General features: G+C 48.1%; 1 protein-coding gene across 1 annotated transcript in view; it reads right to left on the bottom strand.

The window, feature by feature from the left end:
• Asap3 (ArfGAP with SH3 domain, ankyrin repeat and PH domain 3) overlaps positions 1-8009 on the bottom strand; it is a 39768-nt gene extending 31759 nt beyond the window's left edge. Inside the window, exons 1-2 of the mRNA XM_051173586.1 lie at positions 7958-8009; positions 7416-7575 (exon numbers count right to left, since the gene is read on the bottom strand). Coding sequence (XP_051029543.1) covers positions 7416-7544 — 129 coding nt within the window. The 5' untranslated portion in view covers positions 7545-7575; positions 7958-8009. The remainder of the gene's footprint in view (positions 1-7415; positions 7576-7957) is intronic.
• Between the last annotated feature and the right edge of the window lie 6876 nt (positions 8010-14885).

Raw genomic sequence — 14885 nt, 5'->3', positions numbered from 1 at the left:
GTCTTTAGCAGGCCATGTCTCATAAAAACCAAAGAGACCGAATTCTTCTTTCCAGGCTCCCCTGCTCCTAGGCTCAGTTAGTAGAAACTCTCGCTGTGGGTCTGAACCAGGAGAACAGAGCATGGGAAGTCCACTGTAGTGCTGGTAATCAATGGTAGTGACGGTGTCCTAGAACAGTGGCACCTCAGGCTGTTGCATTTAGTGCATGGAGCGGTGTCCTGCCAACCTGGCTCTGTGATGTCATTTTGGCTGACCTCTGCTTGCTGCTCAGCCCCTGTTCTCCAGCTCAGGGAACTTCTGGGAACTACTGAATTTCCCATCAAGTGAGTTCCTATTCTGTTTAAAACAGCCCAGGTGGATGTTGCTGGGTCTCACAGCAAGATGCCTAAGGCACACCTACCATATCCCACTGTTTGAGCCTGGTGTGTGTGTGTGTGTGTGTGTGTGTGTGTATTCGCGCACGCACGCAGGAGGGGGATTATGGGGGATAGGGGGTAGGCAGAGATTGACATTGGCTGTCTTCTTAATCACTCTCAACCTTATTTATTTATTTATTTATTTATTTATTTGGTTCTGGAACTTGCTCTGAAGATCAGGCTGTCCTTGAACTCAGAGAGCAGCCTGCCTCTGCCTATGAAGAGTGCTGGGACTAAAGGCATGTGTCACCACTGCCCAGCTTTCCCACCTTAATTTTTGAGACAGGATCTTACTGAACCTGAAGCTCACTAAATCAATAGACTGGCTATCCAGCAAACCCCAGGGACCCTCCTGTCTCTCCCCCTCCCCCCCCCCACCTGCCCCTGGGATTACAGACATGCATTGGCAGGCTTAGTTTTGTATGTGGGTGCTAGGGAGTCCAAATACAGGTCCCCATGCTGTGCAGCAAACACTTTACCTACTGAGCTATCTCCCCAGTCCCCTAATTCTTGATACAGTTCTCTGTGTGTCTTGTTTTGTTGACACAGGGTCTGATGCTGTAGTGAGGTTGGCCTCTTAATTGGCTATGTAGAACAGGCTGGCCTCAAAAATTATGGGCTTACTATCTCTGCCCCATGAGTGCTAAGATTGAGAACTTGTCTCCAAAAAAGCAAAGCAAGTCGGGTAAGGTGGCATTCAACTTTAGTCAGGAGGCAGAGGCAGGTTTATCTCTGAGTTTCAGACCAGCCTGGTCTACAGAGCAAGTCCCAGGACAGCCAGGGCTACACAGAGAAACCCTGTCTCAGGAAAACAAAAACAAAACAGTTCAAGCTAGGCATGGTGGTATACTCTAATCCCAGCACTTGGGAGGCAGAGGCAAGTAGATCTCTGTGAGCTCAAGAACCAGGGCTACATAAATGAGATCATGTCTCAAAACAACGACAACGACGATGATAATGATTGTAACAACAATAATAAACATCACACACACACCACAGCAAAATAAATACTAGCATTGCCTACAAACTTCCATGTGACCTGCCCCTGTCTTTCCTCCTAACTCATCTGGGATGCTATTACCCCACTCAAGGCTTCTGTCCCTTTGGCCTCTTTTCAGTATCACATACACTACAGGTTCTTTACTTCCAGAGGGCTTTGCTGAAGCTGTTCCCTCGGACTGGAACAACCCCGGGCCACTATTCTCTTTTTAGTTTTTATGTTTTATTTATTTGTTACATACCAATACTTTCTAGGTATCTACTGTAGTGGTACAACAAGGGGCTGGGTGTACAGCTCACAACAGAGGATGTGTTTAGTACACATGGACCCTACATTCAATCACTGGCCATGCCAAAAAACAGTAAAACTGGGAATACAATACCAAGCTTAAAAGTTTAGTCTCAAGGAAGAGAAAATATATTCTATAAAGAAACCAGATGTTGCAGCTTTTTTGTTTTGTTTCTGTTTTGTTTTTCGAGACAGGGTTTCTCTGTATAGTTCTGGCTGTCCTGGAACTCACTCTGTAGACCAGGCTGGCCTTAAACTCACAAAGATCTGCCTGTCTCTGCCTCCTCAGTGCTGGGATTAAAGGTGTTTGCTAGTGGTAGTATCTTTAATCCCAGCACTCTGGAGGCAGAGGCAGGTGGATCTTTGTGAATTCAAGGCCGGCCTGGTCTACAAGTGAGTTCAAACCCTGTCTCAAAGAAGAAGGAGGAGGAAGAGAAGAAGAAGAGGAAGAAAATGAAGCCAGATATTAATGAAATAGTTACGCAAATATAAATTTTGGCAGGGCAGTGATGGCACCTGCCTTTAATCCCAGCACTTGAGAGGCAGAGGCAGGCAGATCTCTGTGAGTTTGAGCCTAGCCTGGTCTACAGACCTAGTTCTAGGACAGCTAGAACTACACAGAGAAACCACATCTGGAAAAAGCAACACTAAATAAATAAATAAATAAAGGAAAACCAACAAACAAAACAAATCTAAGTTTTAATCTGTGGGACCTGTGGGAAATACCAGAAATCTGAGCAGCCAGGCCAGCTGGAAGTTACAATGTTCCAGGGGAGAGCCGATAGGTAGGTGTGGACTAGGAAGCAATAAGGAAAAGTAGGCAGGCTGTGGATACACAGCAGGTAAAACCCATGGCCCTCGGTGAAAAAGAGTGCATGAGCCTCTCAACTTGTGCAACAGAACCTGGCGGCCAACCTGAGGAGTGCCGAGTGTGGTCTAAGCAAAACCGCTGCAAACCACTGGACATGAGTCTGGGCTGGGTGAATCACTGAGAGACCGGAAGTGACTGGAGCTATGGGCTAGACAGTCTGGAGAAAAGAGCAGCAGGAAGAGAGTTGGTGACCCAGGGCCCAGCCTTAGGGAAGGCCTGAACAAGGGAATGAACTTCCTGCCACCTGCTGCCATATGCAATTGCTGTTGAATCTGCTCATCTGCTCCCTGGCTGACTTCATCAGAAGACACTGGCCCCACAGCAGCACCTACTACACAGCTTGGAATGTGGTGCCATTGTGAGACCCTTGGCAAAGTTGTCTCATCTAGTCCTTGGTCAACACGATTGGATTTCTGATCCCCAGTGTCCAGCAAAAAGTCGGAATGCAGAACTTGTGTTCAAGGCCCTCTGGGATGCTGAGCATCCTTCAGCATTCCAATGGGATAATATGTAACTGCTCTAAATGGGAGGCTGCAGGCAGCATGGGTCTCGCCCCAGAGGCCAGACTACACCAAACAGAGAAGCTTCCTGGATGTCCTGAGGGGAGTCTCTGAACCCCCTCCTCCTTTAAGTAGTGCCCTCCTCCCCCAGAGTAAAACTGTGGCCATGTTTACCCTGCCTGAATGTGACCTCTGTTGATGAAATGAGGGGTGGAGACCCAGCTTCTGTAATCAGTCCAGAAGCTGGGCTGGGCTGGGCTGCCAGGAACTTGGAAGTGGGACATGAGAGACTGGCTAGGTTACCTTTAGACACTGGACCAGTGAGATCATATGACCATGGGGGCTGAAGCTGCATTCTGGGGCCTATGTCACGAGAAGGGAACAGAAACCCTAATCGGATGAGATAGAGTGAGAGAAGGTAGATGAAGCAGCTGCCTGGGCCCCTGACTCCTCCCAAGCCTCAACTCCCAGGCCACATCACACCTGGCCTCACTATTCAGTTCTAAGAGGTACCTCTAATTCTCTAAAATAAGCTTCCTTTCCACAGAAAGAGGCTTGAGAGCATTTATATTTTCTACAGTCTCCAGGGTCACACAAAATTTTTATTTTGTGTTTTGAGACAAGGTCTCTCTATTATGTAGCCCTGGGTCTTGCTCTGTAGACCAGGCTGGCCTTGAACTTACAGAGATCCATCTGCCTCTACTTCCCCAGTTCTAAGATTAAAGACAAGCACCACCATGCCCAGCCTACATGATTTTCACACTAAAACAAAGAGACACACCCTGAGGCCAACTGTGAGAATATTAATACTGGTTATATTGTCATTTTGCTTTTGGGGATTGGACCTAAGACACTGAGCTATATCCCTACCCTAAGAATATTAATACTTGAGAATGAAAGCCTTAGCCAGATGAGGAAGCACACATCTATAATTGTAACATTCAGGAGGCTGAGGCAGAATTTGAGGCCAGCCTGAAGCTACATAGCAAGGCTCTGCCTCAGAGAGAGAGAGAGAGAGAGAGAGAGAGAGAGAGAGAGAGAGAGAGAGAGAGAGAGAAAGAAATCCTTTCAGAACACCAAAATCACCGGGTGTGGGTGTGGTGGTGCACACCTGTAATGCCAGCATTCAGTAGTCAGAGACAGGGAATCATGAATTTCAGGCTGGCCTGGGCTAGATCCTGTCTCAAAATACATACACACACACCAAGGAAAAGGTCATTTTGACTCCAACAGAATTTCAACTATGCACTGTAAGACACGGTATAGATTTTAGGTAAACATTCTCCTAACCATGACCCTTCCCCTGCCTATCAGCTCTGAAGATAAACACTGGGAGCATGCACGTGTCCACAAAGACTGCCTCTTGCAGAGCACAGGTCAGAATTGTCCCCTGGCTTCTTGACATGCTCTCTTCCAACCAGCCCCTGCATTCACTCGCTTGTGTTCTCCACTAACCTGGGTTCATCTAGCCTTCTATCTGGAAGCTGAACTTCCTCCAGGAAGTTCCTGTGTTGTACTGGTCCTCACAGGCTTACTCCCTAGCCTGTTCCTTTGGCCTCTGACAACACCAGCTGTGTCTCCTGATAGACACTCAGGACAGCTCCTGGCATTCCTACTAATTACCCTAAGATGTGCTGCATGTCCCCATCCAATCAAAGAAGGATCACTATGCCCTCAGTTCCCAGAACAGAAATGGTACAGAGAGCTGTACAAAACACAGCAGCCAGCCAGACCTACCATGTCACACATGGCAACTGCCTTAGTTTCCCTGTGGAAGTTAATGGGATGGTGGCTGTAGGGGGGTCCAAGATAGAAAGGAGCTGTCTGAGGGACACGGGATTATTTCAATACTCCTTCATGTTGCACAGAGATTCACAATGAAAAACAAACAACCTTTAACAATCCAGTGAGGTTAAGTAGGGAAGAGTTAGAAGACTCTATTTCAAGATGAAATAACTGAGGTTTGGAGAAGTTCTAGATGGAGACCTGGCAGGTGAATAGTGCAAGAAACAGAAAAGGACCAGAGGTTAGGATAATAAGGGAGAAAAGCCAACTGCCCCCACTCTCTTGCTCTGGGAGCTCAGTCGGTGTCTGACCCTCTTTGTGTATCTGTTCTTCATCTTAAATGAGAGGAATTCTAGCTGACTTCTCACAGGGTCCTCCAGCCTGCATACTCTTGCTTCCCATGTCCTCTCCCAGGGTCCTTCCCAGTAGGGTTGACAAAAAAAGGCATGCAAAACCTACAACAGAGTCCCTTCTTACTTCCAGGAAACCACCTAGATCTGGAAGCCTTGATTTGAGAAGCAACTGGAGACGAAAGCCTGGAGTTGGGTTAGTCATGCCCAATACTTCCTCCCATGGAGGAAGGGAAAAAAACAAATCCCAGTATCAAACTGCATGTAAGCACAGTATAATAACAGAGAGACATGACCACAAGACCAACCAGAAAACTCCAGCAAAATCTATTCAAAAGTCAGGCTCTTAACTTTTGAGAGAGTGGAAGGCTGTGCTTGGGGACTCTAAGCCTTTCTAATGCCAGAGAGAGAGAGAGAGAGAGAGAGAGAGAGAGAGAGAGAGAGAGAGAGAGAGAGCAAGTGCATGGATGTGAAAGCAAAAAAAAAAGGTTGGCTTTTGTCTGGCCTGCCCTGAGGCATGTAAGCCCACTGGATCCGCAGACCACCAGACCTATTTCCTCTCCCAACACGAAGTGTTTACGCAGCCAGGTAAGAGCAGACGCACAGGCACATAAGTCAGAGCAGTCCATTCCGCTCTGACTCAACACTAATGCACAACCTGGAGAAGGGGATGACAGGTAAAAATCCCTAAAGATGCCCTGAAACTTGGAGGCTGTGAACCTACCCACAGGAAGCTCTCCTGAAGACAAGGCTAAGGCTAAGGGCTAGCATTTCCCTCTGAGCAGTCAGCAAGACATCCACATTTGTGGTAGTCCTGCTCAAGCAATGCTAGCCTCACTGGTTCGTATCTTCATAAAGACATGTACTCCTGATCCAGGTGTGGTGGTGTACCCCCGTAATACCAACTCTGGAAAGGCCATGGCAGGAAGATCACAAGTTTGAGGCCAGCTTTAGCTATATAGTGAGGCCGTCTTAAACAGGCACAAAACCCAAGACGTATTCCTACTGTGTGCACAAGAAAGGAAGACCCAAGAGATCTGGTCACTATCTAAAGAGATCTGTCAGTTACCCTGACAGTAATGTTCCCATCTTTGCACAAATTGCTTCCATGACCTCACAGCTCTATGAGGTAAACAATTATCCCCACTTTACAGCTCAGGTCACATGACCAGGCCTACCCATCTTGCAAACTGCAGGGCCAGGGTCTGAACACAGGTTAGCATCACTTGAAATTGACAGTCTTTGTACAATTCTCTGTCTTCCTTACCAAGGAGTAAAGAGATGAGACAGAGGGCCAGCCAGACGAGGGAGGAAGAAGGAAGATGTCCTAACATCTCAGCTTTGAGTATCTGTGTAGCTTTGCATCTCTTACACAATAGGCACACATATAGTGAAGGGTTGGGGGTCAGAGTACCACTAAAGTCCAAAATGCCACCCCAATTTGGGGCATCCTCTGGAAGAGAGCTGTAGTCACATTATCCTCCTCTGGCCACAGACTACAGCCTCTCTGCTCCAGCATATTCCTTACAGAAAGCTGCAGCGAGTTCAGAGAAGAGGAATGAACTCCAGTGAGCATGGGAATGGGGTGGGGCAGCCTACAAGGGTGAAAGAAAGGGCCTGGGACACTTTGCCTGGAAACACAAAGAGGAGAGAGGAGTCTATGAACTTGCCCGCGACAGCCAAGGTGAACCCCGGCTCCTGGCGCCTTCCCAATCACATTCATTCCACAAGAAGAGCCAAGTCTCAGAACCAGCGGCCAGGAGGAGGGGGCCTCCTCTCTCCTGAAGCCCGGGAGGTAAGTTCAGGACTGAGTCTGCTTCTCAGAATGGGAGAACAGGAGTGACCTGGGGTGGGGGTGGGGGGCTGCATATTTGTGGGGCTCCAAAAACGAAAACACAGAGCTGTAAGCCATTGAGCAAATATACGTATGATGGGCAGGTCGCCCGAAGTATTTGAGGGATGTGCCCCGACATGTAGGAGTCTTTATCGAGGTGACCCAGAGATTCCCCCACAAAGTCCCTCTAGTCCTCTTTTCCCGGCGCCACCGCGAGGACGCAGACGGTTGAGATGAGCTAGGTTCCCACAGATCTAGGAGGGGCGAGTTTCTAGAGCGCTGCAAAGAGCCATCGTAGCTCCAAGCACTTCTGCAAAAGGTCAAAGCCAGGCCCCGAATTGACGTGAGCCCCCTCCCGCCTCGCCCCTCACCTCCTCCCGTGCTAGAGCCGCCCCCCGGCACCGGGGCATCTTGGAGGCGAAAGAGGCTGCCCCGGCTGGGGAGTTGAGGTCCTCCGCGGTGACGGCCAGGAACTCCGCGACACTGAGTTGCTCGGGCATGGCGGGCGCGGGGTGGAGACGCCGGGGCTGCCTGAGCCGGGCGCGGGGGGACGCTGCACTTAACCGCGGCTGCACCGCGCAGGGCCTGCCTCCACTACCCGCAGCGTCCCTGTCCAGGCCTCCTCACGCCCTGCCCCCTGCCCCGCCCTGCCCCGCCCTTAACTTCCCTGCCACGCCCCGTCACTAGCCTTTCTCTTCGGCCACGCCCCCGGCCCGCTCATCTAACTCCCTGGCCCCGCCCCCGACTCCCTAGTCTAACTCTCTGGCCAAGACCCACTGCCTCGCCTAATTCCCTGGCCACGCCCCCACTATGCTCCCCCAACTCTCCGGCCACACCCAAGCCGCGCCCCTAACTCCCTGGCCCCTAATCCCCCGCATCGGCACCACTCCGCCCTGACTCCATGAAGACCTACAGTGAGGGATTGCTTTCCCGGGACCCGACTCTCGACTCCCAGGCCCCGCCCCCGATCCTCTGTCCTTACTTCTTAGCCCCGCCCCCAAGGCCTCCTAACCTCTGAGGGCTGCACGCATGCCCGCAGCCTGCCTCCCTGACCCCGCCCTCACGGCCCTGCGGCCTCCAGCTCCGCCCCTAACTCTGTGCCCCGCTCACCGTGTTCTTGCTGGCTGAGCCGTTTGAGGGCTATGCCACCATCACCCAGCTACATACCATATAATCAATTGCCTCTCTGGTTTTTAAAAGTAATCTATTAGTTTTGGATTGTGTGTTAACCTAGAGTCTGTTTAAGTAGGAATGGAAGAGGGTTACCCTCATCTCAGGTACACAGAACAACTTAGGTTTGCCAGATTTCTTAATTCCACCTGTGGCGGGGGTGGGGGGATGGGGGGAGCTGTGCCTTTCCAGCTGCCTTGATGTCCAGCTTCCTTCCTCATTCATCTCCTTGGGCTCTTTCAGGGTTTCTTCTGGCCACCTTCACCACCCAACCTGGAGCCTGTGGCCTCTTCCCCAAGCCAGATCTTAAGTGTCCCCAGCAGCTGCTTCGGACCCTGCATGAGGAGTTCATCACCCTTCCTTTGGCCTCTGGGACCTTCTCCATCTTCCATTTCCTTCCTCTGACGGCTGCTCCCCCCTCCCTCCCTTCTTCCTTCCTTCATCACCTATCTCCGCTCTAGTCACTAACTTCCTTAATGTCTCTTGAATTCACTAGGTACACACTCCTGCCTCAGGACCTTAGAACTGGCTGGCCTCTTCTCTTCCCCAGCCTAGAATTCGCTTCCTCCAGACTCATAGATTCCCTTCTCCCTGCCGCCTCCCTCTGTTTTTTGTTTATTTGATTTATTTTTCAAGTTTCAACTCAAATGTTCCGAATGTAACCATAGTGCTTATCCTGACCACCTTGTTTAAAACTAGTCACCTGCTGCCTGCCCTCGCCCCTCACTCCACACCCCACATCTCTATGGTCGTCTTCATCCTGCTGTTTTTTTTCCCATCCAGCGATTTTTGTATGCTAGGTTTTTGTTATGAGTTTGCTTTTTGCTTGCTTCTTTTAATGTGGGCGGATGGTTTGCCTGTGTGCATGTCTGTGTACCTTTTGAATGAATGCTGGGTGTCCTTGGAAGCCAGAGGAGGGCATCAGATCCCCTGTTGCTGGGAACTGAACCCAAGTCCACTGCAAGAACAAATTCTACATAACACCAAGGCATCTCTCCAGCCCCTTTAATTTTATTTTTAAAAATTTACAATCTGTGTGTGTGTGTACTCACACACATATGTAGCCATGCATGACAATGAATTCACGAGGTCAGAGGACAACCAGGAGTTGGCTCTCTCCTTTCCATGTGGGTTGCAAGGACTGAACTCTGATAATCAGGCTTGACAGCAAGCTCCCTTTTTTTATTTATCTGTTTATTTTCCTTGAGACAGACAGGGTTTCATATAGACTCAAACTTTCTGTGTTGCCATGGGATAACCTCAGACTCCTGATGACCCACGTGCCTCCATCTTCTGAATGTTAGGATTGCAGACATGTACCACCACACCAGCCAGGTTTATCTGACTCTTTCTGTATGCTAGCCAAACACTGTAACTGCATTACACCTTGGAGACCTGTCCAGGATGCTACTTGCATCTTTTCTTTTTCTTTCTTTTTGAGATAGAGTTTTACTATGTAGCTCTAGATGGCCCGGAACTCACTATATACACCAGGCTGATCTCCAGCTCCCTAGAGATCTGCCTGCGTCTGCTGGGATAAAGGTCTGTGCCACCGTGCCTAGGCCACGCTGCTACCTTATGTTCCTCCCATTTACTGTTTGCTTCTCTACTACCATGGAAGTTCTGTTAGAAAGGAAAAAGGGGTTTGTTCTTGTTGAGCTCTGTGGGAAACCAGGCTACTGTCCAGAGGCACAGACTGTCTGGACTTGAACCCTGCCTTAAGTTAGTAGGTTCCATCCCTGCAGGCCCCAGTCTCCTCTTCTCTCCCAGGTGGACTGAGGGTGCCTTCCCTCCGAAGGTGGTCAAAATGAGTAGATGACACATGAATGCAGAGTTTAGCACGCCTTTGCCCTTGTTATTCATGTCCCCACAGCTGATAAATAGTAAGCATGTGTGCAATGAACATGACATGGCATGCCAGTTTACAAGTGCTCAGTATCAGCTCATCCATGAGCAGAAAGGGCAGAATTCGAATCCAGGCTTATTTGACCTCAGGCTCTCTGCGGCCATGTGATCTACCTTCTGGAGACAGGTTCTAGGCCCGTCTCCAGGTCTTCGGTAATTCATATCTCTAGTGCAAATGAGAACTGAGTTCGGGGAAATAGCAGGAGATTGGATGCTCACCGGAGCTATGCTCTTGCACACACTTCCAGCACCTTCCTGATCTGGCCTGATCCGCCCCTTCAATCCCTCCTGAGAAAAGAACAAACCCCCATGTAGTTCCCTAGGTGGCAGACTGCCACCTGACAGCCCTGGTCACCTACCTGCTCTCACACAGCCTGTCTCTTCTGCCTGCAGTATTTTTCCAGGTTCTTTCCAGATTCATGGCTCAAATGCCATTCGTTTTACTGCCTCCAAGAAGACTTACCTCGTGTCCTGAGATGTTTTAATGGTCTTCTCATAGCTTGTACTTCCACAAACCCACAAAAAATGTTTAAAGAGACAATGGGCAGCACCAACTTTTAAAATGTCTTTTGGGGCTGGGGAGCTGGCTCAGTACCTAAGAAAACTTCCGGACTCTCACAGGAGTTTTCTGTGAGAAACTACTTCAGATGGCTCCCAGCCACCTGTAAGTCCAACACCCTCTTCCGACCTCCACAGGCAATTGCAACACATGTACGCATACCTACACACAGACGCATAATTTCTAATAAATCTTTAAATAAGAGGGTATGTCAATCCATTTACACACTGTAGTTCCTAAGAAAGGAGTTTTCATGTTCCCAGGGCATGAAATAATACAGTGAAATAATTTATCAAAGATGCACTTTCCTAAGCCCATTAGATGCAATCCTCGCAAGGTTCGCTGCCCGTGCTGTTCACTTTGTTTTGTTTTTCCTTCCCACTCTGCCTGCTGAGGCATGGACAGGCTCTCTCTCTCTCTCTCTCTCTCTCTCTCTCTCTCTCTCTCTCTCTCTCTCTCTCTCTCGTCACCTGGCTCTCCTTGTCCCCCTCTCTTTGCTCAGCTACCAGCTCCATAATTCCCTGGGGGTTCCAGTCCAAAGAACTGAAAAGTGCCCAAGAGTTGAACAGTCACTTTCCAGTGGTCTTTGTATGTTCTCAGCTCAAGTCACTAGCTGACCCTAATCTTCGAATCTCAACTCTTAAATTTCCTTAAGAGAGAACTAAATATTCCCAGTCTGAAAGAGACACAGGAGCAAAATCCCAATGTCGTTGCGCCACCTAGCGATGAGCAGTGCAGTGCACAGCTGGAGAGTGCCCACCAGGGTGGGCCAGACTTCTGTAGAGCTGGAAGGAAGGTCGCCTGCACGCACAGAGCTGAAGCACAAAACTTCGTGCGCACAAGGGCAATTTCCAGAGAAAAGAATGGATCAGATACTTCAAAAATCAGATACCCAACCGGCCAGGGAACCCATGAACAGTTGGAATCTTCTAAAATTATTTGGTAATCACAGCACTCTGGAGGCAGAGGCAGGCAGACCTCTGTGAGTTCGAGGCCAGCCTGGTCTACAGACCTAGCGCCAGGACAGGTTCCAAACCTACACAGAGAAACCCTGTCTCGAAAAAACAAAACGAAATGAAAAAAGAAATGCCAAGCAGATAAACTTACTTGGTAGATACATAAAAATGTCTGATATATGAATGTGTATCAGAATACATCTGCACAGCTGGGCATCACCATGGATGGTTCTTAAGAATTGGATTTAGGGGCTGGAGAAATAGGTCAGCAGTTAAGAGCCCTGGCTGCTCTTTCAGAGGTCCTGAGTTCAATCCCCAGAAACCACGTGGCAGCTCACAACCATCTATAATGAGATCTGGTGCCCTCTTCTGGTATGCAGGAACATATTCAGGCAGAACACTGTCTACATAATGAATAAACAATTCTTTAAAAAAAAAAAGAAAGAAAAGAAAAGAAAAAAAGAAAGAATAGGATTTAGAAGCTGGATGGTAGTGGAACACGCCTTTAATCTGAGCACTTGGGAGGCAGAGGCAGGCAGAACTCTGATTTTGAGGCCAGACTGATCTACTGAGCAAGTTCCAGTCAGAGCTACACAGAGAAACACTGTCTCAAAAAAAAAAAAAAAAAAAAAAAAAAAAAGGACTTATAGTCAGTGAGGGGGACAAAAGGCATTTGCTTTCTGCCAAACTTGGGAAGCACAAGCAGACAGGTCTCTTGTGAGTTGAAGGTCAGCTTGGTCTACATAGAGAGTTCCACACCAGCCAGGGTCACATTGGGAAACTCCAGCTTTAAAACAAACAAACAAAACACAATAAAACAGACAAAAAATAATGGATGTGAAAGCCTGAAGATCTAAGTTTGATCCCTAGAACCCATGTAAAGTTGGAAGGAGATAACTGAATCCACAACGTTGTCATCTGACTTCCACATGCGTTATGCATGCTGTGGCACACCTGTACACACACACATGCATAAGTAATAAGTAAATTGTAAAAGAAAGATGTTTATGCTTTTTTAATTTTTAAAAGATTTATTATTTTATGTATATGAATGTCTTGCCTGCATGTATGTATGTGCACCACACGTGTGCCTGATGCCTATGAGAATCATAAGAGGAATTGGAGTCACCATGTGGATGCTGGGAACCTAACCTAGGTCTTCTGCAAGAAGAGTAAATGTTCTTAACCACTGAGCTATCTCTCCATCCTTAGCAGCTAGTGTTTTAAAAGGGGGAGGAGCTGAGCGGCTGGGGGTGCAGCTCAATTGATAGATTGCTTGCCCTGAACACTCAGAGCCCTGGATTCCATCCCAGCACCTCATAAAAGCAATGTGTGAGCCGGGAGGTGGTGGCACATGCCTTCAGTCCCAGCACTGGGGAGGCAGAGGTAGACAGATCTCTGAATTTGAAACCAGCCTGGCCTATAGAGTGAGTTCCAGGATAGCCAGAGTTGCGCAGTGAAACCTGTCTCAAAAACAAAACAAAACAAAACAAAAACAAACTGATTTTTATACCAATAATTACACCCATAATGCCAGTAATCCTGGCACTGTCAAGATGGGAGGAGATGGATCATAGATACAAGGTCATCCTCTGATATAGAGAGAGCTTGGAGCCAGTCTGGGCTACATAAGACCCTGTCTTAAAGAAGGTAAAGCTGAAGAGAGGGCTCAGTGGTTAAAAGTGCATACTGTTCTTCAGAGTACCCAAGTTTAATTGGGGAGTTCACAACTGCCTGTAACTGCAGTTCCAAGTAGTCTGATAGTCTCTGACCTCATATGAAGGCATATACATATAAATTAAAAATAATACAAAATTTTAAAAGAAAGCAAGGGTATTGGGGTGGAATGGGTATACCAGGACATAAAATAATGAAATTTGTATTTATCAAAACCTTTGTGCCAGGTGGGGTGATACACACCTTTAATCCCAGCACTAGGGAGGCAGAGGCAGGTGGCTCTCTGTGAGTTAAAGGCTAGGACAGTCAGAGCTAAAGAAAGAGACCCTGTTTCTGTCTCAAAAATAAACAACAGACCCTTACTTTGTGTAGACCCTCTTCACATGTGACTTAGGAGTCCTGGAAAAGATAATTTATCCAAAGGTTGATTGATGTGGCTGAGGGGGGGGTGTAGCATGCCGAGGGCCTGGATTTGATTCCAAGAACTGTAGCAAAGCAAAACTTGCCTGAATTCATTGACCTGGAAATGAAACCAGAAGGCAGATGCTAGCAGCCGATCTGGCTGTGACCAGGTGCCAGTGTCGAGCTTCGAACTCTCCTGGCAAAGAACGAGACGGATCAGCAAGCTTGCTCACTCACCTTGCCCTGGCCCTGTGTACTACTTGCTAGCCGTGTGACTTCAGAAAAGTAAATTCACCTTTCTGCACCTCACTGGATGTAATCATACTTCTATGTGAATTTTTAATGAACTAAAACCGGCTTCCAAGAAGGGGCTGCGTTTGGCAGTGACCACCAGAGGGCAATAGAGCTCAGGCACCCAGGCAAAATCTCTAGAGTAGCCCACATTTTTATTTTTTTTTGTCCTTTTTTCTTTCCTCCCTACATTTTTCTTGCAATAAGGTCTTGCTATTTAGCGCATGGTGGCCTACACTCTCCATCCTCCTGCCTCAGCCTCTGGAGTACTTATAGGTGTGCAACCACACCTAGTTACTAGTGGTCCTGTTCACGATGGGACCACATACTTCTGAAAGGAGCAACACAGACACCCACCAACAGATCCATCAGTCATCCTCCTGCTTCCACTCAGCCGGGGCCATCTGAGCTCAGGTGTGAGAGCCTGTGTTCTGTAATTAAGCCATTATATTTCCATAAGAACAGAAAATCTTGTAAGCACAGTAGTGACCTCTTATTGAAGATAATACCTTTTCTCAGTCTTCAGTCTGAGCAACATGCTTCAGACAGAGTCTGCAAACATACATGGCATGAGAACATGTGCTGTGCAAAGTATGACAAATGCTGTGTTCAGAACTAAGACTGCCTTGAAGTCCCACAATGCATCCCAGGCAGCCTTGGCCAGAAACACCACAGAATTTTCTACACTTGGTTTTAAATTCATTTTTGGTCATTATGCATTCAGAAGCCTTTGACTGTTGCCCCATCCCCTCTTGTGTGACCCCCTCCATCCAGTTATGGAATCCCACATAGAGTTTGTGTACTGTGGTTTAAATGCACGTGCCAGTCTATAAACTGTGTGGTTTGAATTGGATCTGGCGGTAAGAACCACAAAGGGGGGC

The sequence above is a fragment of the Phodopus roborovskii genome, unplaced genomic scaffold (assembly GCF_943737965.1).
Source record: "Phodopus roborovskii unplaced genomic scaffold, PHOROB, whole genome shotgun sequence".
NCBI classification, from domain to species: Eukaryota; Metazoa; Chordata; class Mammalia; order Rodentia; family Cricetidae; genus Phodopus; species Phodopus roborovskii.
Note: the sequence above shows the minus strand (reverse complement) of the source record. Positions and strands in the feature narration are given on the sequence as shown.